Below are 14,410 nucleotides of genomic sequence, written 5' to 3'. Positions count from 1 at the left end.
AATAAATGTTACACACTCTGAAGCACAACAAAGGGCCTTAAAAAGATGTTGTGCCTCCCCCCACAAAGCTCCCAGGGGACTGGATCAGATGACCTCCAGAGGCCTCTTCCAATCTAAATTATTCTACTGTCTTGTGACTTTACAACTCTGTGAACATTGGAACCTTTCTCTGGTAACTGGTGTGCAAAGTATTCTACAGACTGGGCTCCTTGCAGCGCCATGACATTTAATAAAGAGAACTGGTTTCTCTCTTTAAAGACTGTGAACACTCTATTTCCTAAAAAACCTGTTGTTTCTACTAGAATGTTTTCAATGAACCTCATTAGAACTTAGCCCAACCTAAGTTCCCAAATCACAGCAATAAAAATGGGTTATGTATGGCTTTCATGGCACTAGACATATATTCTTCAGAGTTGTAAGTCCAAGCAGAAGCTGCTTCATCTGTTTTATTGCTGTTTGTTCAATCAAAAGCAGCCATCTCAACCTAAATAGTAGAAAAAAACTAGGAGGAGTCCAGTGGGAATTTTGGTTCTTCCAGTACTGGCATTAAATGACTATGCTTCTTCCACTGTGGGAACTTCCTCTGTCCTGCAAGAAAAAATAAAAGATTCAAGAACAAGGAAAGATGAATGAAAATCCTATGTCTTTCTACCTGCTTTGAGCACCATAAAAAAAAACCCATTCATATACACTTTCCAGCTGAACTACAATTGCACTTTCTCCCACAACACAGAAGGGAAAATGGTACTGTGCAACATACAGCCCCTCAAAATATTCACACCTGGTAAAATTCTGCATATGATATGCACATGTGATAAGGGACACTTAACCTTTTTTGATTTTAAAAAATCTTCACATTTTCAGGGGGAATACATTGTCTGATTTGGAGATTAGGAACTGGATATGAAGCTTTTCACACCTAGGTTGCTACCTGAAGTCAGTGCAAACTGACAGGAAGCTCACATAATATATGTTCAGTTCTCAGGAGTCCCAACAAGGGAGTCACCCTCTTCCACCTGGCCTGCAGAACCAAACATTTTTCATCCATGCCACCCATGACCTTAAAGCCTATTTCAGGTAACTTTAGCCATCTTACCTGGATGTTTTCCCATACGTGCCATCTTAAAAATGTCATGCATGTTTAGAAGAAATCAGAAGTAAACCAACACTAGAGATGGTTACAGAGGGATGGATGCTGCTGCCTAGTCTGGAAGTGCTTTCTCCCCAGTCAGCACCAGAACAGCTATTTTAACACCAGTAAATACACAGAATCCCAAAAGCCTCTGGATGGGGACAGGAACATAACATGTCACCCTGTAGGGGACTTAATTTATTTTAGAATCACAGAATCATAGCATGGTTTGGGTTGGAAGGGACCTAAAAGATCACCTGATTCCAATTACCCTACCTTGGGCAGGGACAGCTTCCACTAGACCAGGCTGCTCAGGGCCCCATCCAACTTGGCATTGAACATTTCCAGGGATTTGGCTTTTTACTTTGCCCCTGAACACACTACATCCAGGCAATGCCTGTCAAAAGGCAGGCACTCAGCAGTCCCTTCATAACCATGCTGTGCAGAGCACTCCTTGCTCCTTGGCCTCTGTTTGAAAGACAGCAGGCTACAGAAAGTAGGAAACATTCCTTCTCACTCCCTAAACCCCACCTTTTCCCTTAGATGGGAAAGCACAAAGGCAGCTGACTCACCGAGCGTGTCCCTGCACTACCTTTGTGCTTCTTCTCCTGAGCTGGGATGATTTCCAAGGAGCGGTAACTGGGGGGTTTCTCTTCTGGCCACTCCCGGGACCTGCGGTTCCTCCGCCTGCGGTTGGACACCGGGACACGGACCTGCTCCTCCGAGGAGCTCCACGAGCCCCTGCGGGAAGAGGGGGGCGAGTAGCTGTGCCGCCTCTGGCCGGAGTAATCGCTCCTGCCAGCATGGTGCTCGTACTCTCGCCTTGCCCCGGGCTCCTGCCTCCCACCACGAGGGTGGCTGGAGCGCTCCTTGGTCTCCTCTGGATAGAAACCGCTGCTGCTCCTGCCCCTCTCGGCTTGGCGTGGGGGTGACACTTCCCGTCTGGAGTGCTGGGGCCTGCCATTGTAGCCGCTTGTCCTCTGCCTCTGAGGATGATCCTCCCGCTGCCTGTCCCAGGGCTCCTGGCTGTAGCTGGAATGAGAATCCCTACTGGAAGGCAATGGCCCCCTCCTGTTTTCCCTTCTGTCTTCTCCTGCAGAGTCCCAGGGCCGGGGGGTGCGGGCAGCTCTCTGTGGCCGTGAGGAGTTGCTGCCGCCATGGATGGAGGAGATGTGGTCGGCCAGAGGAGGCGGCACGATGTCGGAGCCCAGCGAGGACAGCAAGCTGGGCTGCACGGCCTGTCGCTGCTGGGAGGGAGGCCGCAGCTGAGACATGTTCAGGTTTTGGATTTCGGACTCCAGATAGTCCAGAACACCATTCTTATGGGAAAGCTGGGCTTGTGGCTGCACCAGTGGAAGACTGTTCTGCAGAGATACATCTAAGGATAAAAGCACAGGAGAACACAGCAAGTCAAGAGGAAACACTAAAGAGAAGGCCCTTCTGCACTCATGATTCTGGCTGAGTTGCTTCTCTTCTCCTGCTGCACCTCACTGCAAGAGCTGCACAAGTCTCTAGCACCACAACCAGCACATCCAGACCAAATGAGGTATGGTGCAAAGAGTAGTAACAAATAAGCTGCAGCATGATCTAACATATTTTAGGCAGTACAGAGGTAAGAAGTCCAGCATAGCTGGAAATACAGCCTGTACATTTAGAGGAACATTTTTTTCCTACAGTACTGATACCATTTTATTTACAAATAATCAGAGAAAGACCATAATGTTTCCTTTTGCATTTCACTGAACCGGAAGAAGTATTGCAAAAGAAAATGAAAATAAAAAAAGAAAATTTTACACATATGCACACATACACACACGTGTGTACAGATATAAGCAACAAACGGAGAAGAAAATTCTTCCTGGTTCATTAAAGAGCCCTTCATTTTTTGCTGCATGCAGGCAAGATCTGTTGCATAGAAGGCAGCTTGCCCTTAGTAATTTGAAGACTAGATATTTGATAAGAACTCAAACAAATTGCACCTCACTTGTCATGTCAGTTTTGGCTATAAGGAGTTGACCGTGACCAGCACAGCAGAACAAAGAGGCAGTACCCTCCTCTGCCACACGAAGCAAGATAAGCTGGGTATATTTACCCTGCAGTTGCTGGGGTGTAGCACAGATACACCTTAGTTAGTGTTAAACTGCTTCACGCAGCACTGAGCCCAGCAAGACACTTAGGGTAACAGGCTGCTTTTATGCGGCCAGACAAGTTTATGGTGTGCTGCAGATGTGGCAGAGCTGTCATTCTAGGACATGCAGTCATACTAGGAACATCTTTCTCTCTTTTCTGGCAGAGAGGCTAAAGCCTCAATGCTGAACTTCTCAAAGAAGTTACCTGTTTCTCATCCTGATTTCCCTCTGAAATGACGCCCATGGTCTCACCTTGTTGCAGCAGAGGGTTCAGTTGGTAAGAGGAAAGTTTTGAGTTCCTGTCGCCAGCTCCGTAGAACATGTTGGGTGATAACCAAGGTGCAAGAGCCTGAGCCCGCTTCATGAACTGGTGCCGTTCCAGCACTGGAAAAGAAAAAGAAAGTTTACAGCACCTGTCCAGAGGGCACAGCTTGCAGATCACGTACCATTTTGCTTCACAGGCTGTAGCCTTTGGATACAGGAAGTTCAAAAAATTAAAATCTCTCTCCACTCTATGACAAAGGTAAAACAGAGCACAGGAGATTCCAATGCAAAGTTGTTGACCTTTGAAAAAGTACCTAAAACAGAAGAAAAGCTTTACTGCCTAACATTCTGATTCCAGTCCCAGCAACTGGGAATAAATAACACTATGATTAAGTATGCAGGACATAACTAAGTTAAGCCTTTTACGTGCCCTGTCATTAAGAGTAGAGCTGCAGAAAGATGGGAAATAATGCTTCATACATCAAGACATGCAACAGTTCTCTCTCTCTCAAAATTCTTTCAGCTCATCACTGGTCCTTTACCCTTTTGGCTTTGATTTCCCACTAAATGAGACCTTTCCTTGCCATCATTATGTGGGTTCTGTCCAGATCATATTTTCCACTCTACACTCCCATCATTTTCTCTGTTCCACAAAGAAGGCACTCAGAGGTGCACTGTCCACCTTTTCCCTTTCTAGTCTTTTGACCACTCTTCTTGCCACTCCATGATTTACCTCAGAATGACTGTTAAAATTAAATCTCCTAAGACAGTGTGGTCAAAGTGGTAAACAAACTAAATTTCTTGTTCTCAACAGCAATGTCCAGTGTGCTAAAAGAGCAAACAGTGGAAATTTCTTTATTTCACAGGGCTTCCACTGCTGCCAACTCCAGATCCCTATTCATGGGGTCAGACTCCACTTTCACTTCCCCTTTTTCAGCATTTCCATCTCACTGCACTTGCCTTCAAACCACAGCTCACTGCTGCTTGTTTTGAGAGAATACCTAAAAACATCTTATAGAAACTTTTTCTTCTACCACAAACAATCAAACCTTAAGTTTACAAGCAAGTAAATTCTGCAAGTCCCTGACCTTACAAAGCTTGGTTTGTCTATTATTACTGGCAGAAGCCTTTCAGCAACAGCACCTTTAAAAATTTCTTTATGGCTTTCCTGGAGTTTCAGAAGTGACAGACTTTTACTGCAGCCTCTTGTCTGGTCAGGCATGAACGAAACATTACAGTTCAAGAAACAGATAGGAACATAATTGCCTTTGAGACTTTTACCCCTCTGATCAATCTGGCTGAAGCTGGCTGATGAAATTAAAAGCTATTGGAGGGAAAGAGACAAGGGATAGACAGACAAGTTGACTGCATAAGATTTGCTTCTTTAAGAAACCAGGCTGCAGCTAAGCTCCAATTAATTCTGTCCCCTGGGTTAAGTGCAGTAGGCACCATTTAGACTGCATGCTCTTTGGGACTGAGCTTTCCACTTTAGGTAGCACTCCAGTTATTAAACATGTCCTCCTTCAGCTGTTTCACTGGATTTATCCAGAGCACCACTTGCAGCAAAAGAGGGACTGACCATGACTCTTAACACATCCTTCCTATTCTCCACAGTTCATGCAGCTCCACTTAATTTCCCACTGCAAACTCCATCCCCCTCCCCAGTCTGGCTTCAACCAGAGGAAACTACAAAGCTGGAAACTTCAGGGGTTTTAATCCTAATAGTCTGGTATCCTCAAATCTGTGGGTCTGAGGTAGCAGCTTCCAAGAACTTTGTATCAACCTTGATTAGTTTTTTTTTTTTCCTTTTGTCCCAAGGGATATCCTTCCAGTTTACATTTTGAATTTAGAGGATGAGAGAAAGAATAAAAAGAAAATAGATAAATATAAAGGGAAGGCCTCATCTCTCCCTCTCATATTCCTCCAGTTACTACCTTGAGAATGTCCTAGACCCTACTGAGTGCATGTCCTGGGGTTTTGACCTTGGTCATTGCCTGAGGAGTAAGAGGTCCAGCACTTGTGGGCATACCTGCTTGGGGTTCTCCCTCTTAAGGTAGAAAGTCTGTCACCAGGACCAAAGTCACCCTGTCCCTGTCATTTTCCAATCTCTCCCTACAGCTGAACAAATCCAGAATTAGCCTTGAACTTCCTTCATTACCATCAGCCCTTCTTCCTTCCCCAGATACTTTGCCTTCCAATTTGAACCCAGTATATACTCTGATTCCCTATCTGCACCACGGGAAGTTTTTCTTTTTGAAGTGAACATATTTATCTGAGGAAGGTCAGATTCACCCTAACTCAGAAACTCCTACCCTGCTTTCCCAGAAAATTGTGTTGCTTCTCCCACTTACTCTCTGTTGGAAAAAAATTTTTCTTCACCTTTGACAGACTTGAACAGCTGCTGGGCCAATTATAAAAATAAAATATTTTGCAACTTTGTGAGACCCAGGTGCAAGTATATCCTATTTTCCCCTGATTCATTACTGGAAGAAGTCCGCAGCAGAAAAGGAACAAATAGGAACAGAAGGAGGTCCTACGTGTATTTACTCTGATGGGCTTTTCTCAGAGCTTTCCATGGGGAACGTAATTGGCTTGCTCCTGGGGCATGTCTAATATTTCTGTACATCAATCCTGAATTACTCAAACAATGCACTCCCTTTATTGCTCGGCTCAAACCCATGCTCGTTAACGGTGTGATTCACAGCACCCAGGATTATCCTGCCTCACTGGCACCAGTGACTGTTCAGCAGATCCATGCTGTCCTCTAGCGGCCAACGACGGGGAAGGGAGCACCCACACTCGCCCTGCGCTCCTACACAAGTGAGGATTTCTGCCTTCTCCTCAGCTGTGTGGAATGTCACCCTTCTTGCCTGTTCTCCAGGGGACATCTTAAAAACAGTGAGCTCACTGTTTTTAAGATGTCCCCTGGAAAACAGACAAGAATCTATCTTCCTGTGTTTTTTGAGGCCTCCAGATCATTTCTTGAGAGTGCAAAAAAAGTTAGTCAGAGGCAGAATGAAGAAAAGAGAAGGTGTATTAGTGGAGAGGAGCAGGTACATGGATCCCTTGCAAAGTGGATAAAGAGGGCAGGGAGCTTGAATGGACATTACAGACACAGAATCCATCATCCAGTCAAGGAGGTTGGAAATGTCTGTACCTTCTCTCATGAACATGGAGAGGTTAAGAGAACCCTGCAAGAATCCCTCTCTTAAACAGGAGGCAAGAAGTAACAGCAGCAGTCTTGAATGAGCTATAATCTGCAGCATAGAAAAACAGAAAGGAGCTCACACAACTCTGAATCCCTTTTTTGCTCAGAACTAGGAATTCTGGAGGTGTGAGTCTCTCATCTCCATCCCATCTCTCCCCTTTCACAGAAACTGGTTTTTCTGCCAGATTTCCATAGCCTCCTCAACACTAACATTTTACATGACAACCTGTAAAGCCTCCAGTGTTTAGTTTTGGTTTTAGCAAGAAAAGGGATGTTCTGTTCACTCTTTGCGAGAGCTAAGCAAATCAAGCTTAAATCTAAAACTCTCACAGCTTACTAACACCCAAGCTATATTAAATAGCTGTTTTGAAGGTAAAGGTAAACCTGAAACAGAGCTCTTTGTTCATAAACCTTCTCCTTGTAGCATCTGGGGAAGAACCTAGTGACTTCAACGATAAATAAACTTATTTGTTGTATTTTGTTACTGTCAGACTGTGTAAGCTTCAGGGGGACTAGTCTACTTGTTGCTAACCAAATTTCAGCTACAGGAATGCAAAGGTTACGTGAAATTCAAACAGTAGTCTTATTAAAAGAACAAGGTCTGACTGCAGAAACTTTATTACTGATAAAAGCAAACACAACAAAGTTTCTTTGGACCCTCAAAACTTCAGAATGCACTTGCAAGGCTGACCACCAAGAGAGACCATCTTTCTCAACTTTCTTCTCACTTTCCTCTCCAAAGAAAACCAAACCTTTTTCAAGTAGAAGGAACAGCTCTGAAGAAAACATCCAGATAAAAAAACAAACCCCAATTTTTATGTAATTCTTCTCAGAGCAATGTACTTGAAAGTAAGGCTAGTTTGCAGACTAGTACCAAGGCATTTGCTTGCCTTTCTCACTGGCACAGGCATATGGAACAAGAAGACAGGAAAGAAGAGTCCTGAGCTACCTAGACAAGAGAGCTGATTGTCCCCTGGATGGTGTCAAAGAAGCTGGTAACAAGGTGTGAGTGAGGAAAAACTTCTGATAGTTAGACACAGATGAGCAAGATAGATTCCATGTATCTGAGATCTCTTCCTCTAATTTCAGATTAGGTGGTCTTGGAGCAAAGAAATGTCTCAGTTTATATGGATGCTAAGCTAAAGGGAAGAAGTGGGGCTCAGCAAGCTCCCAGCCAAGCTGTTGTCTTGACAGAAGCCACAAATGGATGCATGTTTGCTTGAATCTCACCTTTCTGATTGCAGCAGCACCGTGTTGGGCAGCAGCCACACTGGATGTGGCAGCAGCAATACTGGGGGCAGCACTGGCACCAGCATATCCCCATCAGCAGGAGGAGGAGGAGGCCACCGAGAACAATGAGGAGTACTGTGAGCCAGTCTGTGGGGAAAAAAGGAGAGAGAAAAAGGATTGACCCTGATGTATCTGGCCATGGTAGCTTACTGAGCACCCCTCCACTGCTGGATATGTCTTGGGGTGGAGGAGAACAGGAGGAGACATTTTGGAAACAAAGCACAGGTACTTACGGAGAACAATCAGCTTAACTTCTTTGTCCGCATCACCTGAGGTATCTCCTGGTGCTTCCACAGTGCAGTAGTACACGCCATGGTCCCACCACATGACCTCACTGATGACAAGGTCTGCTCCTGTGGGACAGGGACTGAGAGGTCAGTGGGCTATTTGTGACTGACAGATACTACTTTCAGGCTCCAGCTGAAAAGAGCCCTCTGCCTTCAGGAGACACAGAGGACTGCATCTCCCCTCTTCCCAAGCATAGATCATCGCCTTCAAACAATCTCACCTGAGTCCACTGAGAACTCCTACAAATAGTATTCACTGCCAGTCCATGTTTTCTGCATTGCTGGAAGCCAACTCTACTGGTTTTGGAACACAGATCACTGCCCCTCTTAGGTCAGCAATCCCAATGCCTCTTCTGGCAGGAGCAGTATCTATTGCTTCACGGACAGCAGGGAGCATATAACACACCTGGACAGTTATGCAGTACTCAGAAGAATGAACTGTTTTCTAGCCTCTGAGCTCCTCAGCTGGCATTCTCAGCTCAGCCTTAGATGGTAGTGCCTCCAACACCCTCAGGCCATGGTACAAGGCCCTTCACTGCTCTTATTCCTTTACCATATGCAGTATATAAGCTACAGATGACATTAGCCATGTTTATGCTTCTCCTCACTTAGCAGACCTAGATAGTGGATAGTTCCTGAGTCCACTGCCTGCCTGGGAGGTCACTCACGGTTCTGAATGGTGATCTTCCGCTGCTGGTAGTCAATGCCCAGCACAGGGTCCTTCTGCCCGTATTTCTGGATGACAATGCGCACCTTCCGCTGGCTGTCATTGCAGTCATCAGAGGGGTCCTGGCCAAGGGCTAAACCAGCCTGGTATGCTACAAACACACAGCATCAGAGATGTCAAAAGTTATTGCAAAAGACCAATTTCTATCTTCTTGTGAGCAGTAGAGAAATTCTTAAGTACATTGTGTGCAATTGCTTTGGTTTAGCAATACAAACCATGGCTTCAAACCAGTAAGTTGATTTGGAGTACTCAAAAACAAACAGAGGTAGAGCCACAGGAATGGCAGAGATTTTGAGAATGTGGGAGCTGCAGAGGAGATGCCTCCTGTACTCACAACTGAAAGAGCAACAGTAGAAAGAAGCTAATGGTGGTAGGCTGGAAGGCAGCTCCCAGTATGAAGCTGAAAGGAAAAAAGTCATAAAACACCCAGAGGTACTGGAAGTAAAAGAAAAATGTGTTTTATCTACCAAGTAAAACATCCAGACATGCATGAACTGCTCGATGGATTGTCTCCCTTTCCCTCCTGTATCCCATTACAGGTTATGGAGCTCATGAAGGATTAAATGTGAAGACACACAAGAGAATTAATGGAGGACTAGAGGCAATTTCTGTACAATACTCTTCTGACAGACTCACATCATAAACAAACACTGAATTTCCAAGTACTTAGGAGCTGAGATTTGGGGAAACAGCTGATTCAGTCAGCATTTTCTGTAAAGAGCCCACAGTTGAGAGAGATGAGGACAAAGCTTGTCAAAGGCTCTTGCACTGCTATACCTAAAATGGAGCATGAAGTCCCTTTTGGGACTATTAGCTTGGGCCTGGGCTAAAAGCACTCACATTCTGCTGGGATCAGCTGAGCCAGGGAACCACCTGCTTGGGGACTAGGTGGTAGAGCACTTTGTAGCAATGCCTACCCAACCCATCCAGACTGCATAAAAGAGTGTGGGTACCAAGTACCCACTGTGAGCTCAGTTCTAAGTGTACAGTTGTGCTATGGCTGGCTACCTAAACATTCTGCAAGGTTTAGAAACAACAGAGCAGAATTGTTCAGTTGGCAGAGACATACAAAGGTTTTCTAGTCCAACTGTCTGATCACTTCAGGATTGACTAAAATGTAAAGTAGTACACTACTGATGTAGTACTGAGCCATTCCCACACATCCTATCTGGGTACCAAGGAGAGGAGAACAGCATCTCCCTCTTCACTTCCCCTTCTCAAGAAGTTGTAGAGAGCAATAGGGTCACCCCTTAGTTTCCTTTTTCCTGGACTAGACAAGCCCAAAATTCTTAGCTGCTCCTTGCAGGATGTGTCTTCCAGGCCTTCTATCAGCTTTACTGCCCTCCTCTGGATGCATTCAAGTACCTTAATATTCTTAAATCCTGGGACCCAGAAGCACATACAGTACTCTAGGTGAGCCCACACCAACACTAAACATAGAGGGATCTTCACCTTTTTGGACCAAGTGGTTATCCTGGGATGCAGTTTGTGTACCGTATTAAACATCCCTGAATTAAGGCTGTCTGCACCAGAACGCCTGCACATGAAGTGCTCCCACCACTACTAAATGTTATTACTTACAAGTTTTCATGCCCTTCAAAATGCATATGTTTCTTCTATTTCCTAAAATCAGTAAACTTCTGGTCACAGGTATCCAGCTCCAACCGCAGGTCCCCCATGGACTCCTAAAGCCCACTTGTTGCAGGGCCCCTGCTTTCAAACACGCTGAAGCATAAGATGGGGCTGCCAAGATTGGCTTGTGTTAACCACAGGTGAACTGCCCTGTATTCTGAGTTGATGACAAGGAGGACAAAAGAGCTGCTTTGGATGGGATTTCTACTATCTCAGAAGGCCTTGACATTTCAAAGGAAATCATAGACATGACCTGCATTTCCTTGGGAGTGCAGGGAAATGCCACCACCTGGTTTTTGCATAGGAAGGGGTCAAAGGCCTGTACTACCCCAGTGAGTCTACCTTCCCCTTTCTTCCCACTTGAAGGGGGAATCCTTGCAAGATGAGCCTGACACTTACAGGCTGAGTAGTAGTCAAAGATGGGGTCCTTGCAGAAGGATTTGAAGCGCCAGGTCACCACCACGTCTTGCAGCTGTGCCGAGGTGCTGTAGTCACACTTGAGGATGACAGTGGCAAATAAGGTGGTGTAACGCTCGACATCCTGCACTGTCACCAGGAGTGAGAGGCAACCTGCCAACAAGAACAAAGGAGGCCCTCAGCCCACAGACTCCTCAGGCCTCCCATCAGACCATCTGCACCAGACCAACAACCCAAGTACATGTCCTTTGGCCCCATCCAGGACCTGCACGTACAGATCTCCCAGCCCCTCCAGTGAAGTCATCCAGGGTTACAAACCCTGGTTAGAACAGGTGCCCCATCCTTCCCTGACAGAAGAAAGCTTCATTGGCCCACCTTATGGACTCAGTTATTTTCTCCGGAGCATGAGTAGGCATTATGCAGCACATCACTCTGTGTTCTCCTTCTACATGGTGTAAACTGTCCCAGAAGCACATGAGATGCGACTCCCTTGGCTTTTAATCCTAATCAGAAAAGTTCTGCTGTGCCATGTTTGTATAAACACCAAATGAATTTTATCAAGGTCTTGCTCAGACACTCATTAGAATGTTATCTAGTGGTGACCAGGATTAAGACAATACAACTTTGAGGCTGTAGCAACATAGTTGTTTATCACCACTTCAGAACAGCACACATCAATTACCCCCTTTTTGCTTTTAAATTAAGCTATCATTATGTATTTGTTATATACTCATCCTAACAACTTCCACAGCACTTTCCATGCAAGCAGCTGCACACACTCAGGGAGGTTTTACAAAGTTTCTCCTAAGCTATGCTATAGTTCAGCTATATTCCAGAAACATCTCTATCTTATTTAAACTTTGATAGTACAGTAAGTTGTGCTTGTCATTAACAATAGCAAAGTTATCACCAGTTGCCTCTGATAAGGGAATACAAACAGTGCAGGGCAAGTGTGGGATGCCCTGACTGGAATACATGCCAGAGAACCAGACAGGGATTGCAGTGCTGTACTAGTTGCTTCTTAACTGCAGAGCATGATAGCAGGAAAGGCAGGAAGGAAAGTGGGACTTGAAGGTACCAACTGTACAGGTCTCCATGAACCAACACTCCATTTTAATCAAATATTCAAAGATTTTCCCTCTAGTCCATATTTTCAGAATGAGAACAAGAGAAAAAGTTGCTACTACTATGTAGCAACATCTGGACAACTGCAAACATCATTCTTGGTCAAGCATCATTCAGTGTCCTCTTAGGCTGCCACCTCCACACTACATTTCAGGCAAATATGAGCTCACGCAGTTTCCACGCTGTGGAAACGATGCTGCAGAGGTGCCTGCTGCCTCAACAAGTCACTCCGCAGTAGGGTACTGCCAATGCAGTACTTGCTCAGTTTCTGGTTTGAAACAGGACTCCTCATCAGCCAACTGAAAGCATAGGCAGAGCAAACTCACTTGCCTTAAGAGTACCATGCAAACACTGAGAGGGCCAGGGAAACTCCTGAATCCAAGGCTTCTCTGAAAAATAAGATATACACACATGCACCTAAACACAGAAAAACCAGCAGCTGTGCAAACCTCCAGATAAAACAAGTTTTTACGATGCTATAGCACAGCAAGGTCCAGACTGCTGACAAGTAGCTACAGATGCTCTTATTTAAGAGCACTGTAGTCCAACACATCTTGTTTCAGCTTTTGTTGTGAAATAACTGCCTCTGGGGTCTGAATGCAGAAAATCACAAGAAACAAATTCAAACTCTCAAGATTGGCAAAACCTTGATCTCAGTGTCATTTAAATTAAAGCCCATATGAATTCCAACTTGTCAAGGCTCATGGGAACATAACATTTTCCATGGATTTCCTACAATAGCATCTCTCTGGCAAGAGTAAAACATTCAAAATCACTGTGTGCTTTCTAGTAACAAACTCCACATCTCTTTATGGAAGGGGTACTTTCTCATTACCTCTGTTCTGCAAAACAGCCAGAGTTGAAGGGTATGTTCTTTATTTTCTAAAGAGGTTGGAAACCTACTGTTCCTCCCCAGAGAACAGTCAGATGTTGCTGCATGTCCAGAGTTTCTCATTAACCTCCTCCAAGAAAACCAAAAATTTGTGAAATTAAGGCTGGTTCCTAAACTTGGACTGCATTACTCCACTGCAGGACGCTACCTTTCTTATACTGGTTGGAAAGAACAAATATGGACACCAGCAATCTCATAAGTTCTGGCTACATCTGTGGCTTTGCAGTGAAGACACAAACGTCTGGAGCCAGTGTAACCAAGTTTTGGCTAAAGCATCTCCCAGGAACACAGCCGTCAAGACAATAAACAAGCACACCCTCCATATTTTTTTGCTTCCTTCACTGGTTCTCCGTGAAAAACCCAACTTCAGTATTTAAAGCCAGATCATCAGCCAAGACCCAAGCATCCAAGAAGCGAAACAATCACTTTATTTCCAAGAGGAGGTTGGCGGCTGTGAGGCGACCCGCAAAGCTTGGCACAGAGAACTCTGCAGGCTGAAGGCCGCCCGTGGGCAGGGAGGTGAGCTCCTGCTCCCCACAAGAGCAGGTACCCAGCAGGTGCAGCAGCACTGCAGCGACCCCCGAAATCCCCAAGAGGCTGAGGCTGCCGAGCCAGAGGCAAAAGCTAGGGTGGGCGCTTGCGAGAGGCCAAAGCCCAGCGCCCGGGTCCCAGCCGAGCTGGCCGCACCGACCGATACCGGAGGCCGCCAGGAAGCAGGAGTCCACTTCCTCCTGGGAGACGGGTCAGCCGCACCTTTGGGGAGCGAAACTCGTCCCCGCACGGCTTCGCGCCGAGCTCGGGAGAGCCCCGCGGGCGGGAAAGGGCCCCGGGGCGGGAACAGCGCCCGCCCGCACCGGGCCGCCCCTTCCCCTCACCGCCGCCGCTCCCCGGACCCCGCGCCACCTTAGCCGAGGGCGAAAGCCGAGGGCGCCTCCCGAGTCCCGGCCCCCGCGGCGCGGGGCTGCCCCGGGGCAGGCGGGCCGGGGGCCCGCACAGGGCCGTGAGCCCCGGGCCGCACTCACCGGCCGGCAGCCAGGCCAGCAGCAGCGCCCACCGACAGCGCCCGTGCGGGCCCATGGCGCCTTCTCCTCCTCCTCCGCCCGGGGACGTCGCGCCCACTGTCCCTCCCCTTCCGTGGCACCTGTCCCTGGGCCGGGCGCTGCCGCCGGCTGCAGTCCCCTCCCTCCGTACCTGCACCCTCCGTCGGAACGCTAGACTAAAGAACAGCCGGCAGCTTCAACAGCTGATTTTAATATATACATATAGATGTAAAATATGTATTCCAAAATATGTATTTATTAAAAGTT

At 46.4% G+C, this 14,410-nt stretch overlaps 1 protein-coding gene across 1 annotated transcript; it reads right to left on the bottom strand.

Moving 5' to 3' along the window:
- Window positions 1–322: 322 nt before the first annotated feature.
- On the bottom strand, window positions 323–14,180 carry ILDR1 (immunoglobulin like domain containing receptor 1). The gene is made up of 8 exons (XM_066338812.1): window positions 14,126–14,180; window positions 11,069–11,239; window positions 8,979–9,128; window positions 8,257–8,376; window positions 7,964–8,110; window positions 3,514–3,645; window positions 1,705–2,510; window positions 323–588 (listed from the first exon to the last, which is right to left on the bottom strand). The coding sequence occupies exons 1-8, from the start codon at window positions 14,178–14,180 to the stop codon at window positions 547–549; spliced, it is 1,623 nt and encodes a 540-aa protein (XP_066194909.1). The 3' UTR covers window positions 323–546.
- Between the last annotated feature and the right edge of the window lie 230 nt (window positions 14,181–14,410).

The sequence above is a fragment of the Sylvia atricapilla genome, chromosome 2, assembly GCF_009819655.1.
Source record: "Sylvia atricapilla isolate bSylAtr1 chromosome 2, bSylAtr1.pri, whole genome shotgun sequence".
Taxonomy (NCBI): domain Eukaryota; kingdom Metazoa; phylum Chordata; class Aves; order Passeriformes; family Sylviidae; genus Sylvia; species Sylvia atricapilla.
Note: the sequence above shows the minus strand (reverse complement) of the source record. Positions and strands in the feature narration are given on the sequence as shown.